Source organism: Meles meles, chromosome 6 (assembly GCF_922984935.1).
Source record: "Meles meles chromosome 6, mMelMel3.1 paternal haplotype, whole genome shotgun sequence".
Taxonomy (NCBI): domain Eukaryota; kingdom Metazoa; phylum Chordata; class Mammalia; order Carnivora; family Mustelidae; genus Meles; species Meles meles.
This window is the reverse complement of record NC_060071.1, coordinates 91,138,466-91,158,380: the sequence shown is the minus strand read 5'-3', so window position 1 is coordinate 91,158,380 and position 19,915 is coordinate 91,138,466. Positions and strand designations below refer to the sequence as shown.

The window sequence follows — 19,915 nt, the reverse complement described above, 5'->3', positions numbered from 1 at the left end:
CACCAGGAAAGGAGAAAAGAAAAAAAGGAAATGCATTTGATTTATTAAGTTACAAATAGATGTGACTAAATGATAACTCTATCTCTCATCCTTAATATTCTCTTGGGGGGTGAGGGCTAGAGAACAAATCAGTCATTTGCTCATGGCCAGAGAGAGTTACTTTTCCATCTTGTATGTGTATCTAATAATTACATTCAGTCTCAGCTGACACAGAGAACATCTAGGATCTTTTTTAAAAACTAGAACGAGGGAGCTAACATTGAGTAACTGCTGACTTATCAGGTACTGTGCTAAATGCTTTACGGTAACTATGTTATTTCACTCAATCCCTCCCCCAATTTGTAAGCTAGTCAGTTTTCTACATTTTATATATTAAAAGACAATGGCTCAGAAAAGTTTGCACATAGAAAATAACACGGTAAACGGCATAGTGAGGCTCAGCAGAGTACATATCTAAGATTCAGACTTGGGTCAACGATAACTCCAAACTTCACGTTTTTCCACATAGTCATCTCTACCTCACATTCTTCACCTTTGCCATGCCTGCAGTTGGAGCGCAAGATTTTATATCTCAACAGTGTAGTCAGAAGGAAGGTGTGACGCTCAGACCTAAACCTGAATGTGCAAATTAATACTAATTGTTCAAAGTTGTTAGGAGAAACAAATGTGCATGTGTGAAAAACATTTAGTAAAGAAATGCTCAATAAAGATTATCATCTTTCTCCTACTCCCTTCATTACTTTCTCAAAAAGGCTTCAAAATTTAACAAGATGCATCACTACTTTACTAATTTTTCCTTTAAAAAATACATGGAACCAAGGGAAACTATTCTAGAGACTGTCATCTCCTAGATATTATTCAGGAATATTCCTTCAAGTACTGTTTCCCAAACTTCAGCCCCTCCTTGGTGACAGTTCCCCTATGTTCTACCTATCCTATTATTTACTAAATATTTTTCTTTAAGTCAAATCACCATTTTACTTAATTTCAAAAAACAACAAAAAACAATTTCAATCCCATAACTATAGAATTATTTATTTCATACCATAAACAGAAAGCAACCATAAAAATAAACAAGTATTGGTGTTGGATACTACAGTAGTCTGCAGAAAACTGAACCTGAGAGCTGGACCATCTCTTAGAAAATGTTGGAAAGACAGAAAGACTAGCTTTTAGCTGAGACTTTCTCCTTGACATATTCAGAAGGTTTGAGAAAGAACTCATTTTGAAATTGAAAAGCACTCCAATATCTCACAATGTGATTGAATACTTTTAATGCCTGTCTAAGCCATGAAGAATAATTGAGGTACTTACGATATTTACTCCATGTTTTGGCAAACACTACCCAAAAGTGGGGCATCAAGTGTTCTGCCAGAAAACTGTACAAGAAACAGCAGTGAAATACCAGGAAAACTTGGCCTCTGATAATTCAGACAGGAAGAAAGTGAACATTCACATATATGCGCCAATTGTATCTGTTAAGTTCTCTATGGATTGTTACTAAGAAAACACAGGTTTATTTCCCTCAGTAGCTTAGAATGAAATTGTGCTTATCTCCTGATAACTGGCACTAGGGGAGAGATGAAAGTTCACTAAATAAGGGTAACAATGCCTGAGGAGGTGCTCTGTTTACAGAGATCTTTTCCTCTATACCTCTCAATCCCCTTCACCTATTTCTCTCATTACCCAGCCCTGTCCTCACTGGGAGCCACCAAACTGTTCTCTGTATTTATGAGGATGTTTCTGGTTTTGTTTGCTCATTTGTCTTGTTTTTTCAATTTCCACATTTAAGTGAAATCATAACATATTTTCCTTTCTCTGATCTATTGGACTTAGCATAATATCCTCTAGGTCCATTTATGTTGTTGCAAATGGCAAGATCTTTTTTTTTTTAATAGCTGAGTAATTCCATTGTGTGCATGCTTGTGTGTGTGTGTCTGGGTGTGTCTGGGTGTGTGTATTGTATCTTTACCCATTCATCTATCCAAGGGCACTTGTATTACTTCCATAACTTGACTATTATAAATAATGCCACAATAAACACATGGTTGCATAGATCTTTTCAAATTAGTGCTTTCACTTTCCTTGGGTAAAATAATGGAATTACTGGATCATACAGTATTTGTTTTTTTAAGGAAACTCCTTAATGTTTTTCACACTGGTTGCACCAGTTTACATTCCAACAGTGCACCAGAAGATTCCCTTTTCTCCATATCTTCACCAACACTTGTTATTTCTTGTTTTTTGGGTACCAATTAAGATGACTTGTATGAGGTCATTTCTCCTTGTGGTTTTAATTTACATTTCCTTGATGATCAGTGATGTTGAGCATCTTTTCATGTACCTGTTGCCATCTGTATGTTTTCTTTGGAAAAATATCTATACCAGTTCTCTGCCCATTTTAATCCAGTTATTGGGGGGTTGGTGTTGAGTTGTATAAATTCTTTACATATTTTAGATATTAACCCCTTGTCAGATATATCATTTGCAAATATCTTCTCCCATTCAATAGGTTGCCTTTTCTTTTTGTTCATAGTTTCCTTTGCTGTGCAAAACTTTTTATTTTGGTGTATTCCTCATAGTTTGTTTCTGCCTTTGTTTCCCTTGCCTGAGGAGACATTTCCAAAAAAAAAAAAAAAAAAAGTCACAAGGTTGGTGTCCAGGAGATTATGGCCTATGTTTTCTTTTGGGACTTTCATAGTTTCAGGTCTCACATTTAGGTTTTAACCTATTTTGAGTTCCTTTTTGTGTATGTGTAATAAAGTAGTCCAGTTTCATTATTCCGCATTAGCTGTCTAGTTTTTCCAACAGCATTTATGAGAATCTGTCTCAAAAACAGACTGTCGTTTCCCCCATTGTACATTTTTGCCTCTTTTGTGTAGATTAATTGATCATACAAACATGAATTTCTTTCTGGGTTCTCTATCCTGTTCCGTTCATCTATGTGTCTACTTCTGTGCTAGTACCATACTATTTTTATTACTACAGTTTTATAGTATAGTTTGAAATCTGGGATGGTGATACCTCCAGCTTTGTTCCTCTTTCTCAAGATTACTTTGGATAACAAATTCTTTATCAGGAATAATTAGACAGCAGTGATTCTGTATGAAATTCATTTAGCCGATAGGTTGTTGTGCTCAGTATATCTATGGGTAGCAGCAAATTATTTACTTATCATGCATACCTATGGTGATTAAGTCAACTGAAATTTCCACAGCAATCTCAGTTCTCTCATAGTTTTCTTATATATCATTGAAATGTTTCTAGTATATTGACATCCAGCTGCATCAAACGCATTGCCCCACTCATACCCAGAAGGAAATTAAAAATCCTTTGTGAGTACATATACCAATATATGGTTTATAAAATACAGTATCACTTTTTGTATAAACTAATCAATTTTAAAAGAAAAAATAAGGCAATAATTGAAGCTATTTTTCCATACCTATCTAGTTATCACCCCTATAGTTTTTGTTTTTGTTTTTGTTTTAGTTAACCTACAGTGCAGTATTGTTTTCTGGAGTACAGTTCAGTAGTTCCTCATTTTCATACAACACCCAGGGCTCATCATAATGAGTGCCCTCTTAATACCTACCCATCAGCCATCTAGACCATCCTCCACCCACACCCCTTAATCAAGCCTCAATTTGTTCTCTATCATTAAGAGTCTTTTATGGTTTGTTTCCCTCTCACCTTTTTTCTATATGCTCATCTGTTTTATCTGTTTTGTTTCTTAAATTCCACATATGAATGAAAGCATATGGTATTTGTCTTTCTCTGACTTATTTTGCTTAGCTTAATACACTCTAGCACTATACATGTTGTGCAAGTGGCAAGATTTGATCTTTTTTATGGCTGAGTAATATTCCCGTGTGTGTGTGCACGTGCATGTGTGTGTGTGTGTGTACACCACCTCTTCTTATCCATTCATCAGTCGATGGACAAATGGACTCTCCATAGTTTAGCTATTGTTGATAATGCTGCAATAAAAATCGGGAAGCATGTACCCCTTTGAGTATGTATTTTTGTATCCTTTGGGTAAATATCTACTAGTGCAATTACTGGATCATCGGGTAGTTCTATTTTAACTTTTTGAGGAACCGCCATACTGTTCTCCAGAGTGGCTGCACCAGTTTGCATTCCCACCAACAGTTCAAGAGTGTTCCCCTTTCTCTACATCCTTGCAAAAATCTGTTGTTTCTTGTGCCGTTAATTTTAGCCTGACTGGTGTGAGGTGGTATCTTATCATGGTTTTGATTTGTATTTCCCTGATGATGAGTAATGAGTATCTTCTCACGTGTCTGTTAACTATCTGGATGTCTGCTTTGAAAAGTGTCTATTCATGTCTTCCACCCATTTCTTAACTGGATTATTTGTTTTTTGGGTGTTGAGTTCAGTAAGTTCTTTACAGATTTTGGATACTAATCCTTTATCAGATATGTCATTTGAAAACATCTTCTCCCATTCCATAGGCTGACTTTTAGTTTTGTTGATTGTTTCCTTTGCTGTGCAGAAGATTTAATTTTGATGAAGTCCCAGTAGTTCATTTTTGCTTTTTTGTTTCCCTTGCCTCCAGCAACATGTCTAGTAAGAAGTTGCTACAGTCAAGGTCAGAAAGGCCTGTGTTCTTCTCTAGGATTTTGATGGATTCTTGTCTCACATTTTGGTCTTTCCTCCATTTTGAATTAATTTTTGTGTATGGTGTAACAAACTGGTCTAGTTTCATTCTTCTGCATGTTGCTGTCCAGTTTTCCCAACACCATTTGTTGAAGAGACTGTCCTTTTTCCATTGGATAGTCTTACCTGTTTTGTCCAAGATTAGTTGACCATATAGTTGTGGAACAATTTCTGGGTTATCTATTCTGTTCTATTGATCTATGTGTCTGTTTTTGTGCCAGTACCATACTGTCTTGATGATTACAACTTTGTAATATAACTTGAAATGAAGAATTGTGATGATTCCAGTTTTGTTTTTCTTTTTCAAAATTGCTTTGGCTATTCAGCATCTTGTGGTTCCATACAAATTTTAGGATTGTTTGTTCCAGCTCTGTGAAAAATGCTGGTGTCATTTTGATAGAGATTACAATGAATGTGTAGATTGTTGGGTAGTATAGGCATTTTGACAATATTTGTTCTTCTGATCCATGAACATGGAAGCTTTTTCATTCCTTTTTGTCCTCTTCAATTTCCTTCATATATGCTTTGTAGTTTTCAGAGTACAGATTTTTTACCTCTTTAGTTAGGTTTATTCCTAAGTATCTTATTGTTTTTAGTGCAATCGCAAATGGGACTGATTCTTTGATTCCTTTTTCTGCTGCTTTATTATTGGTGTATAGAAATGCAACTGGTTTCTGTGCATTGATTTTATATCCCATAACTTTGCTGAATTCATGTTTGAGTTCTAGCAATTTGGGGGTGGATTCATTTGGGTTTTCCACACAAAGTATCATGCCATCACTGTAGAGTGAGAGTTTGACTTCTTCTTTGCCAATTTAAATGCTTTGTATTTCCTTTTGTTGTCTGATTGCTGAGGCTAGTACTTCTAGTCTATATTGAACAATAATGGTGAGTGGGCATCCCTACCATGTTCCTGATCTTAGGGGGAAAGTTTTCAGTTTTTCCCTATTGAGAATGATATTTGCTGTGGGTTTTTTGTAGGTGGCTCTTATGATACTGAGGTATGTTCCCTCTATCCCTACACTGTGGAGAGAGTTTTAATTGAGAGGATGCTGTATTTTGTTAAATGCTTTTTCGGCATCAATTGAGAAGATCATATGGTTCTTTTCCTTTATTTTATTAATGTGATATACCACGTTGATTGATTTGCAAATGTTGAACAACCCTTGCTGCCCAGATAAATCCCACTTGGTCATGGTGAAAAATCCTTTTCATGTCCTACTGGATCCTATTGGCTAGTATCCTGGTGAGTAAATTTGGTATCCATGTTCATCAGGGATATTGGTCTGTAATTCTCCTTTTTGCTGGGATCTTTGTCTGGTTTTGGGATCAAGGTAATGCTGAATGAATTTGGAAGTTTTCCTTCCATTTCTATTTTTGAAACAGCTTCAGAAGAATCCTATTAACTCTTCTTTAAATATTTGGTAGAATTCCCTGGGAAGCCATCTCTCTCTGGACTCTTGGTTTTGGGGAGCTTTTGATTACTGCTACAATTTCTTTGCTGGTTATGGGTTTGTTCAGAGTTTCTATTTCTTCCTGTTTCAGTTTTGGTAGTTCATAAGTTTCCAAGAATACATCCATTTCTTCCAGATCGACTAATTTATTGGCATATAGTTGTTCATAATACATCCTTAAAATTGTATTTCCTTGGTGTTGGTCATGATCAGTAGACATGGTGTCAGCTTGTTGTTTGTGCTGGTCCTCTAGGAGAGAGATCTATTGCACAGATTCTCTGGCTGAATTCTTTCAGTGGAAATGTGCCTCCAGGGCATTGGGGTGGGGGACCCTTGGTGTAAGGAGCTCCAGCATCCTCTGGGTGGCATTGGTTTGCTCCCTGAAGGTTAATGGTGCTATTGCACAAGATGAGTATGGCGGTGCCCTGATCTTTAGCCTCCAAGCTGAAAGTCTGTGCCCCTACTCTTCAGTGCACCCTCATGGAAGAGCAATCAATCACCCCTCTTGTGTCCCCAGTTTCTCTCAGAACCCTGCATTCATTCTGCCTGTGTCCAAACTTCCCCACTTCTATGCCTGCGAACAATGCAGCGTGTTGGAGCCACCCATTCTTTCAACCCAGGGAATCTTCCAGCCATGCTTTCAGTCCTGGGATTCTGCCCCACTTTGCCACCTGAACACCTTTAAGCCAGGCATGTCTTCCACAACAGCAGACTACTAAACATCCATATTTTGCACTCCACAGTTTCTAATACTTTGTGGTAGCCTCCCTAAGTAGTCTCCCTCCCCACAAATATATCCACAGCTATATCTCCCCTAAGTCAACTCCACATCTCTTACTTTCCAAAAGTGGTCACTTTGCTACTTATAGACTTGCAGTTTTTGTTTTCACAGACCTCTGATTGATTTCTTGGGTGTTCAGAATGACTTGATAACTATCTAGCTATGTTCAAAGGATGAGAGAAGCTTAGGGTCACTCTACTACTACTTTGCTATCTTAACTCCTCTATAAGCACTAAAGTTTAATGAGCACCTAATCTATTCAGACTAAGTAAATAATTATTAAACCCTAAAGTTAGAAAGAGACCTTGCAAGACACATAGAAACCTCTTCAAAGATGACAATGACAAAAATCAAGTCCAGGGGAGGTGACATTGCCAAAACCAGAGACTTCCCAGCCCCCTGTACAAATAGAAAGAAAGAAAAACAGAAAGGCAACTTAGAAATAGCAGTCTCATTTTTTTTTGAATATGTAGATATCACACAAAATCCTAGATTGAAGCCTTTGTTAAATAATCACATGGCAGTTAAACAACAGAGGACGTGGTCAAGTATCTATAACAGGATACATATTCAGCCAAGACATAAATTATTAAGCATCAATTACAAATATAAAAATATCTAAAATTAGTTTTTTTAATAAAATGTGTTTTTATAAATATAAAATAAGATGATCACTGAGGAAGGTGAATGATTATCATTAGAGTGTCTATTACTATGGACCATGTGCTGAGTGTGCAGACAAGACCACAGACACAAAGGCCCACTGCATTTTCCAAATTAATCACATACGTGACCAGATGTGCCCTACTGAGTTGTACAAATAAATCATAAATACCTCCCAATACCAAAGAATGTGGCTTGCAGAGTCAAAGATTCAAAAATACTTTATGCAAATATAAAAAGAGTAAAATAGACGTTAAATAGACATTCTGGGATAAAAAGTGGCTAGGACATGTAACTGAGTAAATCAGGCTCTCCCTCTGTGGCATTTTTTTTTTTTTAATCTGAAAGTGGCTTTCTCAAAGAAATCTAAAAATTAACTCTACCATAACACTCTTAGTGACCAAATTGGACAACAAGTAGGATATTCAGCCTAAGGAATGTTGTCTCCTAGCAACCACAAGAGTGAGAGCCAGATATATACAAAGGCATACTTCAAAATTCTGCAACCCCATGAGTTCAAAGATCAAAGTCCTAAAATTTAAAGATTTATTCCTTTTTTTTGAATTTTCCAAATGGGAAAACTTTTACTTTCCCCACTATAAGACATCAATAATGAATCTCAGTACTTAGAAACCAACCTGCTGTGGTATAAGCACATTATAGCTTACCTTGAAAAGCAAAAATACTTTTTCTGGAATAAATATAACCAATCACTAAACATTCTTTATTGCTAAATTCAGTAAAACTTAAAACACATGGAATTGGGACTGTGAGTTATCAGGGCTTTACTGTTGATTTAAATTCTACTTTTATTAAAGGACAATAGAGATTCCAGTCGGCTGATGAAAGTTGGGTTATTTGGAATTGCAAAGCAGTATCAGCTTAAGGAGGCTCTGCCATATAGACCCAGTGATTACATTTCATAAAAGAGCTCAGGAACTGACACAGAGAGAACTTTACTGTCTCTAATAGTTGCTAAACATAGGAATGAGGCTGAGAGAAATTTTGGAGTCTTTTTTTTTTTTTTTAAGTTTAAGAGGATACAATAACCTCAGACATTTTTGGTCTGCACTAACCCACCAAAACAAACACGTCAGTCATCATTATTCCATCTCTTTTTAAGAATGACAATTACCTAAAGAAATGAATTGTGCGAAGGTTCCTGGATTAACATAGACAATGGTGTGACTATGTTTTGCTTTCTATATAAAATTAAATGTCTGAGACCTGTTTAGGCTTTTTACCTCAATAACACCTTTCACAAGTACCAATTATTATGTTACTATGTTCATAAAATTAAAAATCTGACTCTCAAAGAAAAATGTAGCTGTACTATGTCCTAAAAGGGGGAAAAAAAGAATGCTGATTTCCTAAATAATTCAAACTATGCTCTATTCTCTAAACTGGATATTTACACAGCCTAGCTCACATAATTTATGAACATCTAAATTTCTCCTCCAATTAATTGCTGTTGTTTCATGAAAAATAGTACTGTAAACTATTACTTAATCAAATATATCTCATCCTACCAAAAAATCTTCATGTGCTAAATATCTATGCTTTAAAGCAAATTGATCAGAAACTAAGTTTTAGATGCCAAATGTATATGTAGAAACATAAACACTACTGTTAACAAAATCTACCTATTCTAATATTATCTGAGTAACTTTTAAACTGATTGTCATCTATATTTGAGCCTATTCTTTTCTCCCCTTCTATAACTTACTTTTTTTTTTTTAAGTAGCCCCCAACACAGGCCCCAACACAGGACTCGAACTAATAAACCTGAGATCAAGACCTAAGCTGAGATCAAGAGTCAGGATGCTTAACTGACGGAGCCACCCAGGTGCTCCATTACTTATTTTTATAATAACCCCAGAAACAGGTAATAATGTTTTAAGTAATAAGTTTTTTATAGATTTTCTTATATCTTGTGGATATTTACTGGTATTGTTGTAATTAGTTTTAGATTTAGGACTACATTTTCTAAATGCAAAATCTTCTTGAAAATATGTTTTGAAATCACTCTCTCTTCCAGAAAAGAGGCTTTATAAAAGTTAGCTCCATTTTATGAACAAAATTAATTAATTTTATTTTGTTCTTAGCTATTTCAAGCTATGCATGATTTTATCCTGTATATTACCAAGGTCCTTTCCAGTAAATGGGGTTGTATCAGATGGGTTCCCCAATGCCATGATGCAGGTATTTCTTGAAGACTTGGCTAAATCTTTTATTATAATGACACATTCAGGGGGGCTCCCCACTTCTCTACAGGGAATCTTTGTGTCTCTCCCCATTTTTATACTCTGTTAGTTCCACAACATTTTCCTCTGTTTCTTCTATTCCTCTATCATTATAAATATGATGGTTCTACCTGTTTCACATAACATAAATTGCACTCCATACCTGTGATAGCACATGGCAGTCGCTTGACAAAGGCTCACATTAGTCTTGCTTATCAGTGCAGCTTGTTTAAAATCCTGAAATAGTTTTACAAGTTTTTGTTAATTTTGTAACATTATCTTTTGTGCTTTCTTAAACTTTCTTCTAACTTTGATTCTACCATGAATATACTTAACACAAACATTAAAATATATATCTTCCTAAAACTTTATTTTTCATTTTAGTATCACAGCTAATGAGAATGGATGTAACAGAGGAAACCCATAACTGAAAACTCACTCAGAATCTTATGCTACTTCTTTACACTTTCCCTGTGGCTTTGCCCTGCTCTGTGTAATGAGATATTTCATTTGCTTTCTTTTTATTGTTTTTTCCCCAGTGCACATCACCAGAGACTTCCCCTTCTAGATAGAAATGGAGATTCACTTGGAGAGTAGTTTTGGCAGTGCATGTCTATAGGACAAACAGGCACTAGGCCCAGGAAAGTGTATAACTGGGTGGTTTGTGTGGATTGACTAAGGCTGCTCCTACCTTTGGAATCCACACTTCTGGGAAGAATTACGTCGTTTTGTCCAGAGATCCTAGAAGCTCTTGAGAGGAAGCAATGTAAACTCTAACCCCAAGATTTTGAGTTAGAGAAGTCAGCTAGGATAGACCTGAATGGCCCTGGAGAGAAGGAAGTTAAGAGAATTAAAAGTGCTAAGTCTGCAAAAGGTCCTGACTTTGTGGCCCTAACACTCACTGTCCTCTCTTAGGCACTGAAGAGGAGCTAACCTTAATAGGTGGTCTCCCTCTCCTTCTCCTTCTCCCTTCCGCTTTCCTTCTCTTTGCCCCTCTTTCATCCACAAACCTTCCCAGGCTGTGCCACAGGGAGGAAGCTGGCTGTCTTGTGGGGGTAGAATGAGTTTTCTGCAAATAATGGGGTGAAAGAGGGAGCAATAGGGTCAAATGAGCACTCGAGGACCCTACTGGGAGAGGAAGGTATGAGTCACATAGACCAATCTGCGACTACAGACTCCCCATTTAGATTCCTCAAGTATATTTTGATATTAAATGAAAATATTTGGGAAAAAACAATTAAGGTATTGTCTACTCAAATATAATCTAATCACATATGCTGCCAGCTGGCTGCCCTACAAAGATTGCTTTGCTAAAATGGAGGCAAATTTATAAGGGTGAGATTTGTTACAAACATTCTTATTAATTTGAAGGCTGTGTGGAGTGACCACAAACTTAATGGAGAATACCAAGTTTCATTTTGTAATCACATATAATTTACAAATGTCAACTTGACTTTACATACATAACTGTTATTACGCTGTATGGTAATCAGGCATTAATTATCAGCAATAGACATAAATGATCACTGTTGGCATTACTTAGAATAAAGCTAACAGAATTTTTATGTTTTTCTTGTCTGTATGAATCTTTTCTCTAATATGGAGATCATAAAAAACAAACCATGTGAAGTCACTCACATACAAAGCAAAATCCCAACTCCCATTCCCTCCACTGATGAGTTTATTTGTAAAGACCTTCACCCACACTGTCTCACTTTCTGTGTCAGAAGGTGGACTCTTGACTTTATTCCTCCCTGTCTCCTCTGGAAACTTGCTCCTCCAGAGTCCTGCTGCTTTCTCTATCTTTAATCACTGGCTCACTGCCCTGCCCTAATGTGCCTTCCCTCAATCCTCCCTTCCCCCAAACTGAACGTGGCCTTGTCATTCTAATTCTTGTCACTATCAATCCCCTTGAAAGCATGGTCAACACACAGCGGCCGTGTCCCCAGATCCCTTCAACTGATTATTCTTGTTCCATAAGGCCAACTTTATTTTGTAATTGGTAAACTGTCTCTAAAGGCATTTGTTCTTTATTTATTTTTATTCTTATCAAAGCAAGCTTTATATACAATGCATAGGGTCTAATAAAACTAGAAAATGTACAAAGCTTATAGGGAGCCCCGCTCCCCCTCTTGCTCCTCCTCTTGGTACCCAACTCCACTCTGCAAAGACAATTGCTTTTACAGCTTGCTGGATTTTGTTCTGCTATTTACCTTCAGATTTCTAATAACATGAGTATTGTATCATGTTTAACTTCTGACATAGGATAATATTTAGCTATCTTATACCATCAGTCCATGCACCTCCCCTTCTTCCACCATCCCGTATACCTATGGCAATGCATTTGTTTGTTTTAGTCTCTGTTTCACTTCCCTCAAGTGTAGGATCCTTGACTACCCATTCATTTTTAAGTTTGAGGTATTAAAATCTTGAGTGGTAGTTTTGGTTGCCCCAAAGAGTTCTTCTCCACTATCTTTAACTTTGTGGAATTATATCCTTTTATTCCTTTACTGTTTTCCTGATAGGTTTTCAAGAAGACAAAGAGATAAACAAATATTCTCAATCCAACCAGCTTAACCATTAACTTCCTAAACAATGCCAGTCTAAATGCTGCATTCTACTTCCTGGTCAACTAGTTCCTATGAAGGTAGGACATAAAACTTTCAATTAACTAAAAGGTTTTCAGTATTTGTCCTACTTAACCACACTATTTATCAATCACTCCCACTAAAAATTTTTCCTTATGCAGGTTTTAAGATTCTGCTTTCTCTTGTTTTTTTTTTTTTTTTTTTTTTTATCTAGCCCTCTTAATATTAAGTCTTATATTCTTTCACTGGTTCTTCCTCAAACTGCATCTTTTTTCTTAATTTAATGTTTCAAATTAATAGTTTCAAATTAATATTTTTTACTTTACATTGAGAAAAACATCTTTTTTTTTAAACTTTTAATTAGTGTTTGCCTGGCATGCTTTTCTAGCCTTTTACTTTTACCTGTCTATATCATTATATTTAAAGTATGTTTCCTAGAGCCAAAATATACCTAGGACTTTTTTTTAAAAGACATATTTATTTATTTGAGAGAGAGAGGTGGGGAGGAATAGAAAGAGAGGGAGAGAGTCTTAAGTAGACTCCACACTGAGCATGGAGGCTGACTCAGGGCTCAATTTCACAACCCTGAGATCAAGACCCGAGCTGAAGCCAAGTCAGACACTTAACTGTGCCACTCAGGTGCCCCTATAGTTAAGGTTTTTTTTTTAAATTCCAATCTGATATTCTCATTATTTTAATAGGTATATTTGACTGTTTCTATTTAATGTAACACTGATATGGTTAGATTTAGGTCTAAATTTTATTTTTTGTTTTCTTCTGGTTTCCTCTGTTTTCTGTTCCTTTGCTTTCCCTTTCCAGACTTATTTTGAGTTTATTTTAATTTTTTAAATTCCATTTTAATCAATCTATGGTCTTTTTGACTAAGGAGGCCACATTTGGGCAGAAATCTAAAAGGAAAGGAAGGTATGAACCACAAACAGATCAGTGGGAAGAGCATTCTATGTTTAAGGAATAGTTTGTAAGATGATTCCGAGGCAGGAAGGGAGCCTGGCATTTCCAAGGAATAGCAAAAGGCCAGAGTGGAGTGACTGGGGTAAAAAAAAGACGAACATATGACAATGAAGTCAGATGAGTAGACAACAATCAGATCATGTAGGGTCTTGCAAAAAAAAAAAAAAAGAAAAGAAAAAGAATCCAGATTGCATTCTAAATGTTATGAGAAGCAATGGCATGTTTTGAGCCAAGGAATAACTTGACCTTCTTTATGTTTTTAAGAGGTCTCTCTGGCTGTTGTGTAAAAAACAGCATGCTGGGGAATAAGAACAAAATCAGAGAGGCCAGTTAAGAAGCTACTACAGTAGTCCACAGGGGAGACATGGTTGTGGCCTGAATTAGGAGGACAGCAGTGGCAAAAATGAGAAGTGATGAATTCAAAATGTGTTTTGATGGTAGAGCTGACTAGACTTACTCATGAGTTGATGTGGGGTAAAGAAAAGGTTAATAATGATTCCCACTAGACCATGAGCTCCTCAAGGACTGGAACTCTGTCTTAATGATCTCTATGATTATACCACCAATGCCAGTTACTTGCTTTGTGAGAAAGAACATAAGATTTGGAATTAAGAAAGATCTGAGTTCAAATCTTGCCCTTCCTAGTTGAAAGATTTTATTAAGTACTAAATGGTATATACTTGTTAGATAACACAGGGCCTGTATTTAATTCTCCAACAGCTGCAGTCTTTCCCTCTCAACTCCCATTTTCCTCACTTGTTCCACTCGAATACTGTGGCCCAGAGTTCCACAGCTCACTTGTCTATCCCAAAAAAGTTCTTTAGCTTGTTCTACCTGAGGGAATTCTAAATGGTATATCTCAAAACCAAAACCTAAAGGAGTTCAACTCTTAAAATTACATTTCATCATAGTATAAATTCCCTAGAATAAGATTGTTCAGACACCTCCTTAATAATATTTCTGTGGGAGCAGAATCGCTAAAGTTAACTCTAGGACATAGAAAAATAATACAAGCCATCTCTAAAGGTGAAAAAATTAGGGAACACCCCGGTCACTTACTTCTTATTGTTATTTTTATTTTCATTGTTATTCTGTTGTCATTCCTCAGAAACACAAAAGCAAAACTACCATTATTTAACTGTAAACTTCAAATTATTATTTGATTTTTGCATCATATCTCTTAATCTTAATTCCAAAGTTAATTTAAAATAGACAATACAAATAAGATAAAAATGAGAATGATGAATTTTGTTTAATTATAATTAATAACAATTAATTACTAAAATACATTTTAAACAACCTCTTTCTCTTTTGACACACTGCAGATGCTCTTTTATTGCAATTCTGAGTGTCTGTTTCCAGTAACTTAAAAGTCTATTCCCAGTAGCCTATTTTGAGCAGCCATTTTCTGCTCTATGCTAAACAAACAGATTTATTTTTATATATTTTCAATGGGGAATGAGGAAAATTCTGAATGAGGAAGAATTCGTACCGATCTGCAAAATAAACTGATACATAAATCATTTTATGTGCCAAATAATTGAGTTTTATTTGTAGCCAAGATACTCCCTGAGAGAAGGTGAGTGTATTGATATTTCATCAAATCAGAAACACTTTTTTACATATTAACTATCTACCTGTAATCAAAACAAAGTAAAAATACATATTTTGAGGCAAAGATTCTATTATTCATTCAAAGTACTTCAATACAGTTCTTGCTAAGTTTTTATTGCTTGTTAATATTGCCATTTGATACCAAGAAAAATTTGTTCACTAGTTTTCAGAAGAGAATGAGCAAAATCAAGTGGGTTCATTTTTCCAAGTGAACAGGAAGGAAGGTTTACCTCCAATGCGAAACTATACTGCTGTAGCTCTACGTAGATGAGTCCACGATTAATGAAAGTATTTAAAGTCACAGTTTCTCCAGCATCAAGAAGAAGTACAGTTCCATAATCTATTAATGCCTAAAAATAAAATAACACTTACAACATAGATTTAACTCTCTAGGGCCTTGCCACATTGGCTATGAACAAATGTGTTTATGCCCAAACTAGGACCTAACATGGATTCTTTAATGTGACTTACTTTTATGGCCAAAAATAATCATTCAGATTTAAAGGGTCCTGTTAACTAAATATTATAGAGACTGCTCTGTTTTAATAAATGATCCACACTGTGCTCGCCTTTCACATGTAATCTCTGGATCATCCTAAGCATTTTTATTGTATATGGTTTGGAAGGGTTGGGGGTGGGAGATGCAATACCTTCCCTCTCTCAGTAGTTTCACCAAATGACTTTTGACATTAAAGCAGAGTACTTGTTACCTTTTAAGATTTAATTCCTTTTTAGTGTTTTATTGTTTTTCCCACTGAAACCTAAGTTTTATGGAGGCAGAGTTTATCTATTTTGTTTACCATTGTAAAGCCAATAACTAACTCAGTGCCTGCCTCTAATGGTAGTAGATAAATTTTTGTTGAATGAATAAATCACGAATCAATGAAAATAGATTTTAATACACTAACAAATAAGCACTCATTGGAAAATTACTTCAAAATATTTTGATAAGCATACTTGTATTTTGAAAGACACTCATCTAAACTAAGAATTATCAATTCATAGGACCTTTCTCCATTACTTTAATCTTTTTTTATTTTTTCCACTGACTCTATACCAGGTACTAGGAATAGCATAAATCTGGGTTGGAACTTAATCTCTTATTTTCCTACTGAACATTTTGTCCAAAAGTGCCATATGGATTTCTATGATGTTTAAATGGGGTGTCTCTCAACTGCATGGGGGTTCCCAGATTTAGGGTGCTGATGGGGTGGAAACTGGTGGCATGGGCAGTGATGGATTTCACCTGAAGCAAAACAAAGGAGATAGAAGTTTATCAAATACACAGCAAGTGAGTGGGGAGGCAGGCCAGCAGAGGAAAGGCTGTCTGCAAGGAGGCAGTGGGTGGGCGCTGTTTTTAAAGAGGGAGGGTGAAGAGGTATGCCAAGTTTGGAATCTCCTCCTTTTTTGGTAATTGTGTGGGTTGTAAAAAGTCCTTTGGTTAGTTAAGGCCTACAGATATTTTGAGGTGGGTCACCTGATTGGGCTTTCTATTCAGCCAGGGGGGTGGCTGTGGGCCATTACTACCTATCATCCTCCAACCTGTTTGCCTGAAAGTGGCCTCCACAGTTTCATCAGAAAAGGGCCAAATCTTACATGCCTGTAGCTCATGCTAACTGAAATACAAATAAGCATCTTAACTATTTGCTCATTGGTCCTTCTCCAGTATTTCATTACCAAACACTCAAGAGTCTAAAAGAACTGTACAATTAAAGATCCTGTATGTGCGTTGTGACACAATTATAAGCAAACCTCTGGCAGAGCTGTAAAAATGATTCATAATATGCATAAAACAAAACAAAATTAGAATATTTGCAGTTTTCCTGTCATGGAATCCCAGAATGTAAAACCCGTAAGATGCCTTGGAGATCCACTAAGCAGCTGAGTATGTGACACAGGAGGAAATAAAAGGTGGGAAACGAGATGTCATGAAGGTCAATGAGCAGGATTTGGATCATGCCTCTGCTATTATTACTAGATCTTCAGTCTTGGGGAAATTACGTGACACTAAGCCTCACTCTACTCACCTATAAAACTGGAATATTATTAACATCATATTGTTGTAAAAGTCCACTTAAAAATATTTTGATTGTATGTTGGTAAAGCATGTAGCTCAGTGCTTGTCACCCAATAAGCCCTAAGTAAGTGGTAAATGTTATTTATATTAAAATGAAGTGGTAGGAAGCAGAATTCCCCTCTTCTTAATTTTTTATGATAGCATATCTTAGAAGAATGGCTAAGTGCATTTTCTGCAGAAAGGTACTTGGGTTTTCTCACTCTAGGGATGGCAGGAATGCTGAGAAACAGGTGGAGGGAGACAAACAGGGAGGAGGGGACACTGTTAATGACATCCGGTCCACATGCTGGAGGTCAGCTTCTTTTACAAAGCCGTCTAAAGACTGTTAGCCAGAAGCAAACAAACCTGTGAACGCCAATACAGGTTTCTACTCTGTGTGCCTTGGATATGTTCCTAACTTCTCCCTGCTTCCATTTCCTCCTCTGTAAAGTATCTGTAAAGTATGGAGGAAATGTGTTAGCTGTCTGACAGCTCTAAGATAACCAATATGTCATTATTCTAGTTAGAGCTCCAGGTAGTTTCTCATTTTCCTATTCATAGAACACCGATTCTGCTAGATATCAGAGATAACAAAAATGGGAGTTCTCTGCCCCCACCCAGTCCATTGTTTGTGGCTTCAGTTACCCAGAAAAGGCAGGAATGGGGAGGGGAGGGAGCCGGTCAAAGACGCCTGCTGTGCAGGTTACTTGATAAATGATCCTTTAATTAGCTTTTAGAATCTTAACAACTCCTTTGTTAAAAATTAGTTATTCATTTGTCAAGATTTCTGGAGGAAACCTGAGAGACTGGCTGCCAGGAATTCTACAGTCTCTTAGGTAGGAACAATGGTTCTCAACTTCTTCCTTTCCATAGAAAATACCTCTCTAAATCTCCGAATGTCTTAAACAAATTTCACTGTCCAAACTTCAGGGAGGTTGGAGGAGAACAGCAGGAATGAAAAGTAGTCTCTTAGAGGAAAGCTTCACTGACTGTGGGAGTAGAGAGAAATGAGAAGGGAAGACAAGCAGACAACAGAGAAGAGAAGCGAGAGGACGGGACAGGACAATGAGAGGCCAAGACCAGCTGGCCAGCGAGGAATCTTGACTGGGAAAGGACCAATCCTGCAGGGGTAGGGAAGAGAAGGGTAAGATTAGAAAACAGAAAAGAGAGTCTGCCCAGGTAGAAGGTGGATCAGGACAAATAGAGAAAAAGTTTTATTGCAGCCATCATTTGGGGCTTCAAAATACACAGGCAATGATCGTCACTGGTCCCAGACTTGGAAACCATCATGGAAAACTCCCTGCTGTGTCTGTGGTCTGAGTACTGTACAAAAAAAATCCCTAAACAAACTTTTCTAGCTAACGTTGAGATTTTGAAGCAAAGATATTGTTAATGCTCACTGTTTAAAAATTCTGCAAGCAGTATGTCAGTAGAAACATTCACTCAAATGAGAATTGTGAAATATATTTTAATTTATAAATATTTGCCTTTAAATGCTTATAAGAGCATTGTAAAATTAATTCTCATGTGATATTGCAAAGATTATATAAAAATATTTGGTGAGGACCAATAAAACATTAAATATTCTTTGAAACTGGTCTTTGGTTTCTCAAGTTTGTGTGTGTGTTTGTGTGTGTGTGTGTGTGTATTTCGACAAGAATTACTTTTCAAAACTATAACAGAAGAAAATGCTCTACACTTGCTTTAAATGTGTTTACAAATGTGTAGTTGACTAAAATGGTTACTTACCATTCGAAGTTCTTTTATCTTGGTGTAGCATAATGCTCTGTTATAAAATGCTACATAACTGTTTTTGTCCATATTGATAGCTGTAGTTAAATCTGTAATCGCTAGCTTATAAGTCTACAAAGAAAAAAATAACTAGATAAGAAGGATCAATCATAATGGACTGAAATTTAATTGCAAAATAAATTCTTGATTCTGTCAAAATTTTTGGAACACTCATTTACCCATTCTGTGCATCATCTGTGAAATTAAGACAATTAAGTTAATCTTTCACAGAGTTAATTAAGATCTCTTGGTAGGAATTATTTATAATAACGTTTCTCCTACCCGCAAATAAAATTCAATATATAATTTAATTTAGATGATTATCTTATTGCCAATATTGCTATAAAGCAAAAAGAAGATTATACTTCTTATTAGTAAAAGAGAAGCCACATTCATCTAGCAAACATTCACCAAACCTTGCTTGCTTCTGTCACTCATACTGTTATGTAACATAATGGTCATGTTTTCTACCCATGGTCTCTTTCACTTCCTCTTTGATGCTTCTCTGATAACTTAGATCATTCATTTCTGTAGATAGTAATTTTCATGGACTTAACATGTAATACAAGGTCTTACCTTTGCCTTAAGGTATTATTTGCAAAATATTTCATATGAAATAGTTACAAAGAAAGGTTAGAAAAGAAAAGTAGGGAGAAACAAAGTATTCCATGAAGTATCAGATATCAATGGGGCTGCTCACACCATTTGATCCAGTAAGTTCCATTTAGGAGTCAATCATAAACTCCAGCAATGGCTCTGTTCTCAGTGTGTGTAACTGTATTATTTAAGACAGCAAAATGGTAAAACATTTAAAACAACCCAAATGCCCAACAATAAAAATATACTATGGTAGAATATTACTCGGTCTTTAAAAATGGTATCTTCAAAGATTGTGAGAAGCAAGGCACAACAAATTTGTAAGTAGCATAATCCCAGTTTTGGAAAGTACATATCATATTTTCAGGGAAAAAAAGACTAAATGTAAATAAACCAAAATGCTCTCAAGAATTGTCATTTGATGATGGGGGTAATAGGTGATTTTAATCTTCTTTATTTCCCTATGTAATTTCCAAATC

General features: G+C 36.1%; 1 protein-coding gene across 1 annotated transcript in view; it reads right to left on the bottom strand.

Moving 5' to 3' along the window:
• Positions 1-19,915, bottom strand: part of TTC6 (tetratricopeptide repeat domain 6) — a 213,666-nt gene that overhangs the window by 13,580 nt on the left and 180,171 nt on the right. Inside the window, exons 24-26 of the mRNA XM_046007869.1 lie at positions 18,798-18,911; positions 15,223-15,342; positions 9,982-10,055 (exon numbers count right to left, since the gene is read on the bottom strand). Of these exons, the coding sequence (XP_045863825.1) occupies positions 9,982-10,055; positions 15,223-15,342; positions 18,798-18,911 (308 nt within the window). The remainder of the gene's footprint in view (positions 1-9,981; positions 10,056-15,222; positions 15,343-18,797; positions 18,912-19,915) is intronic.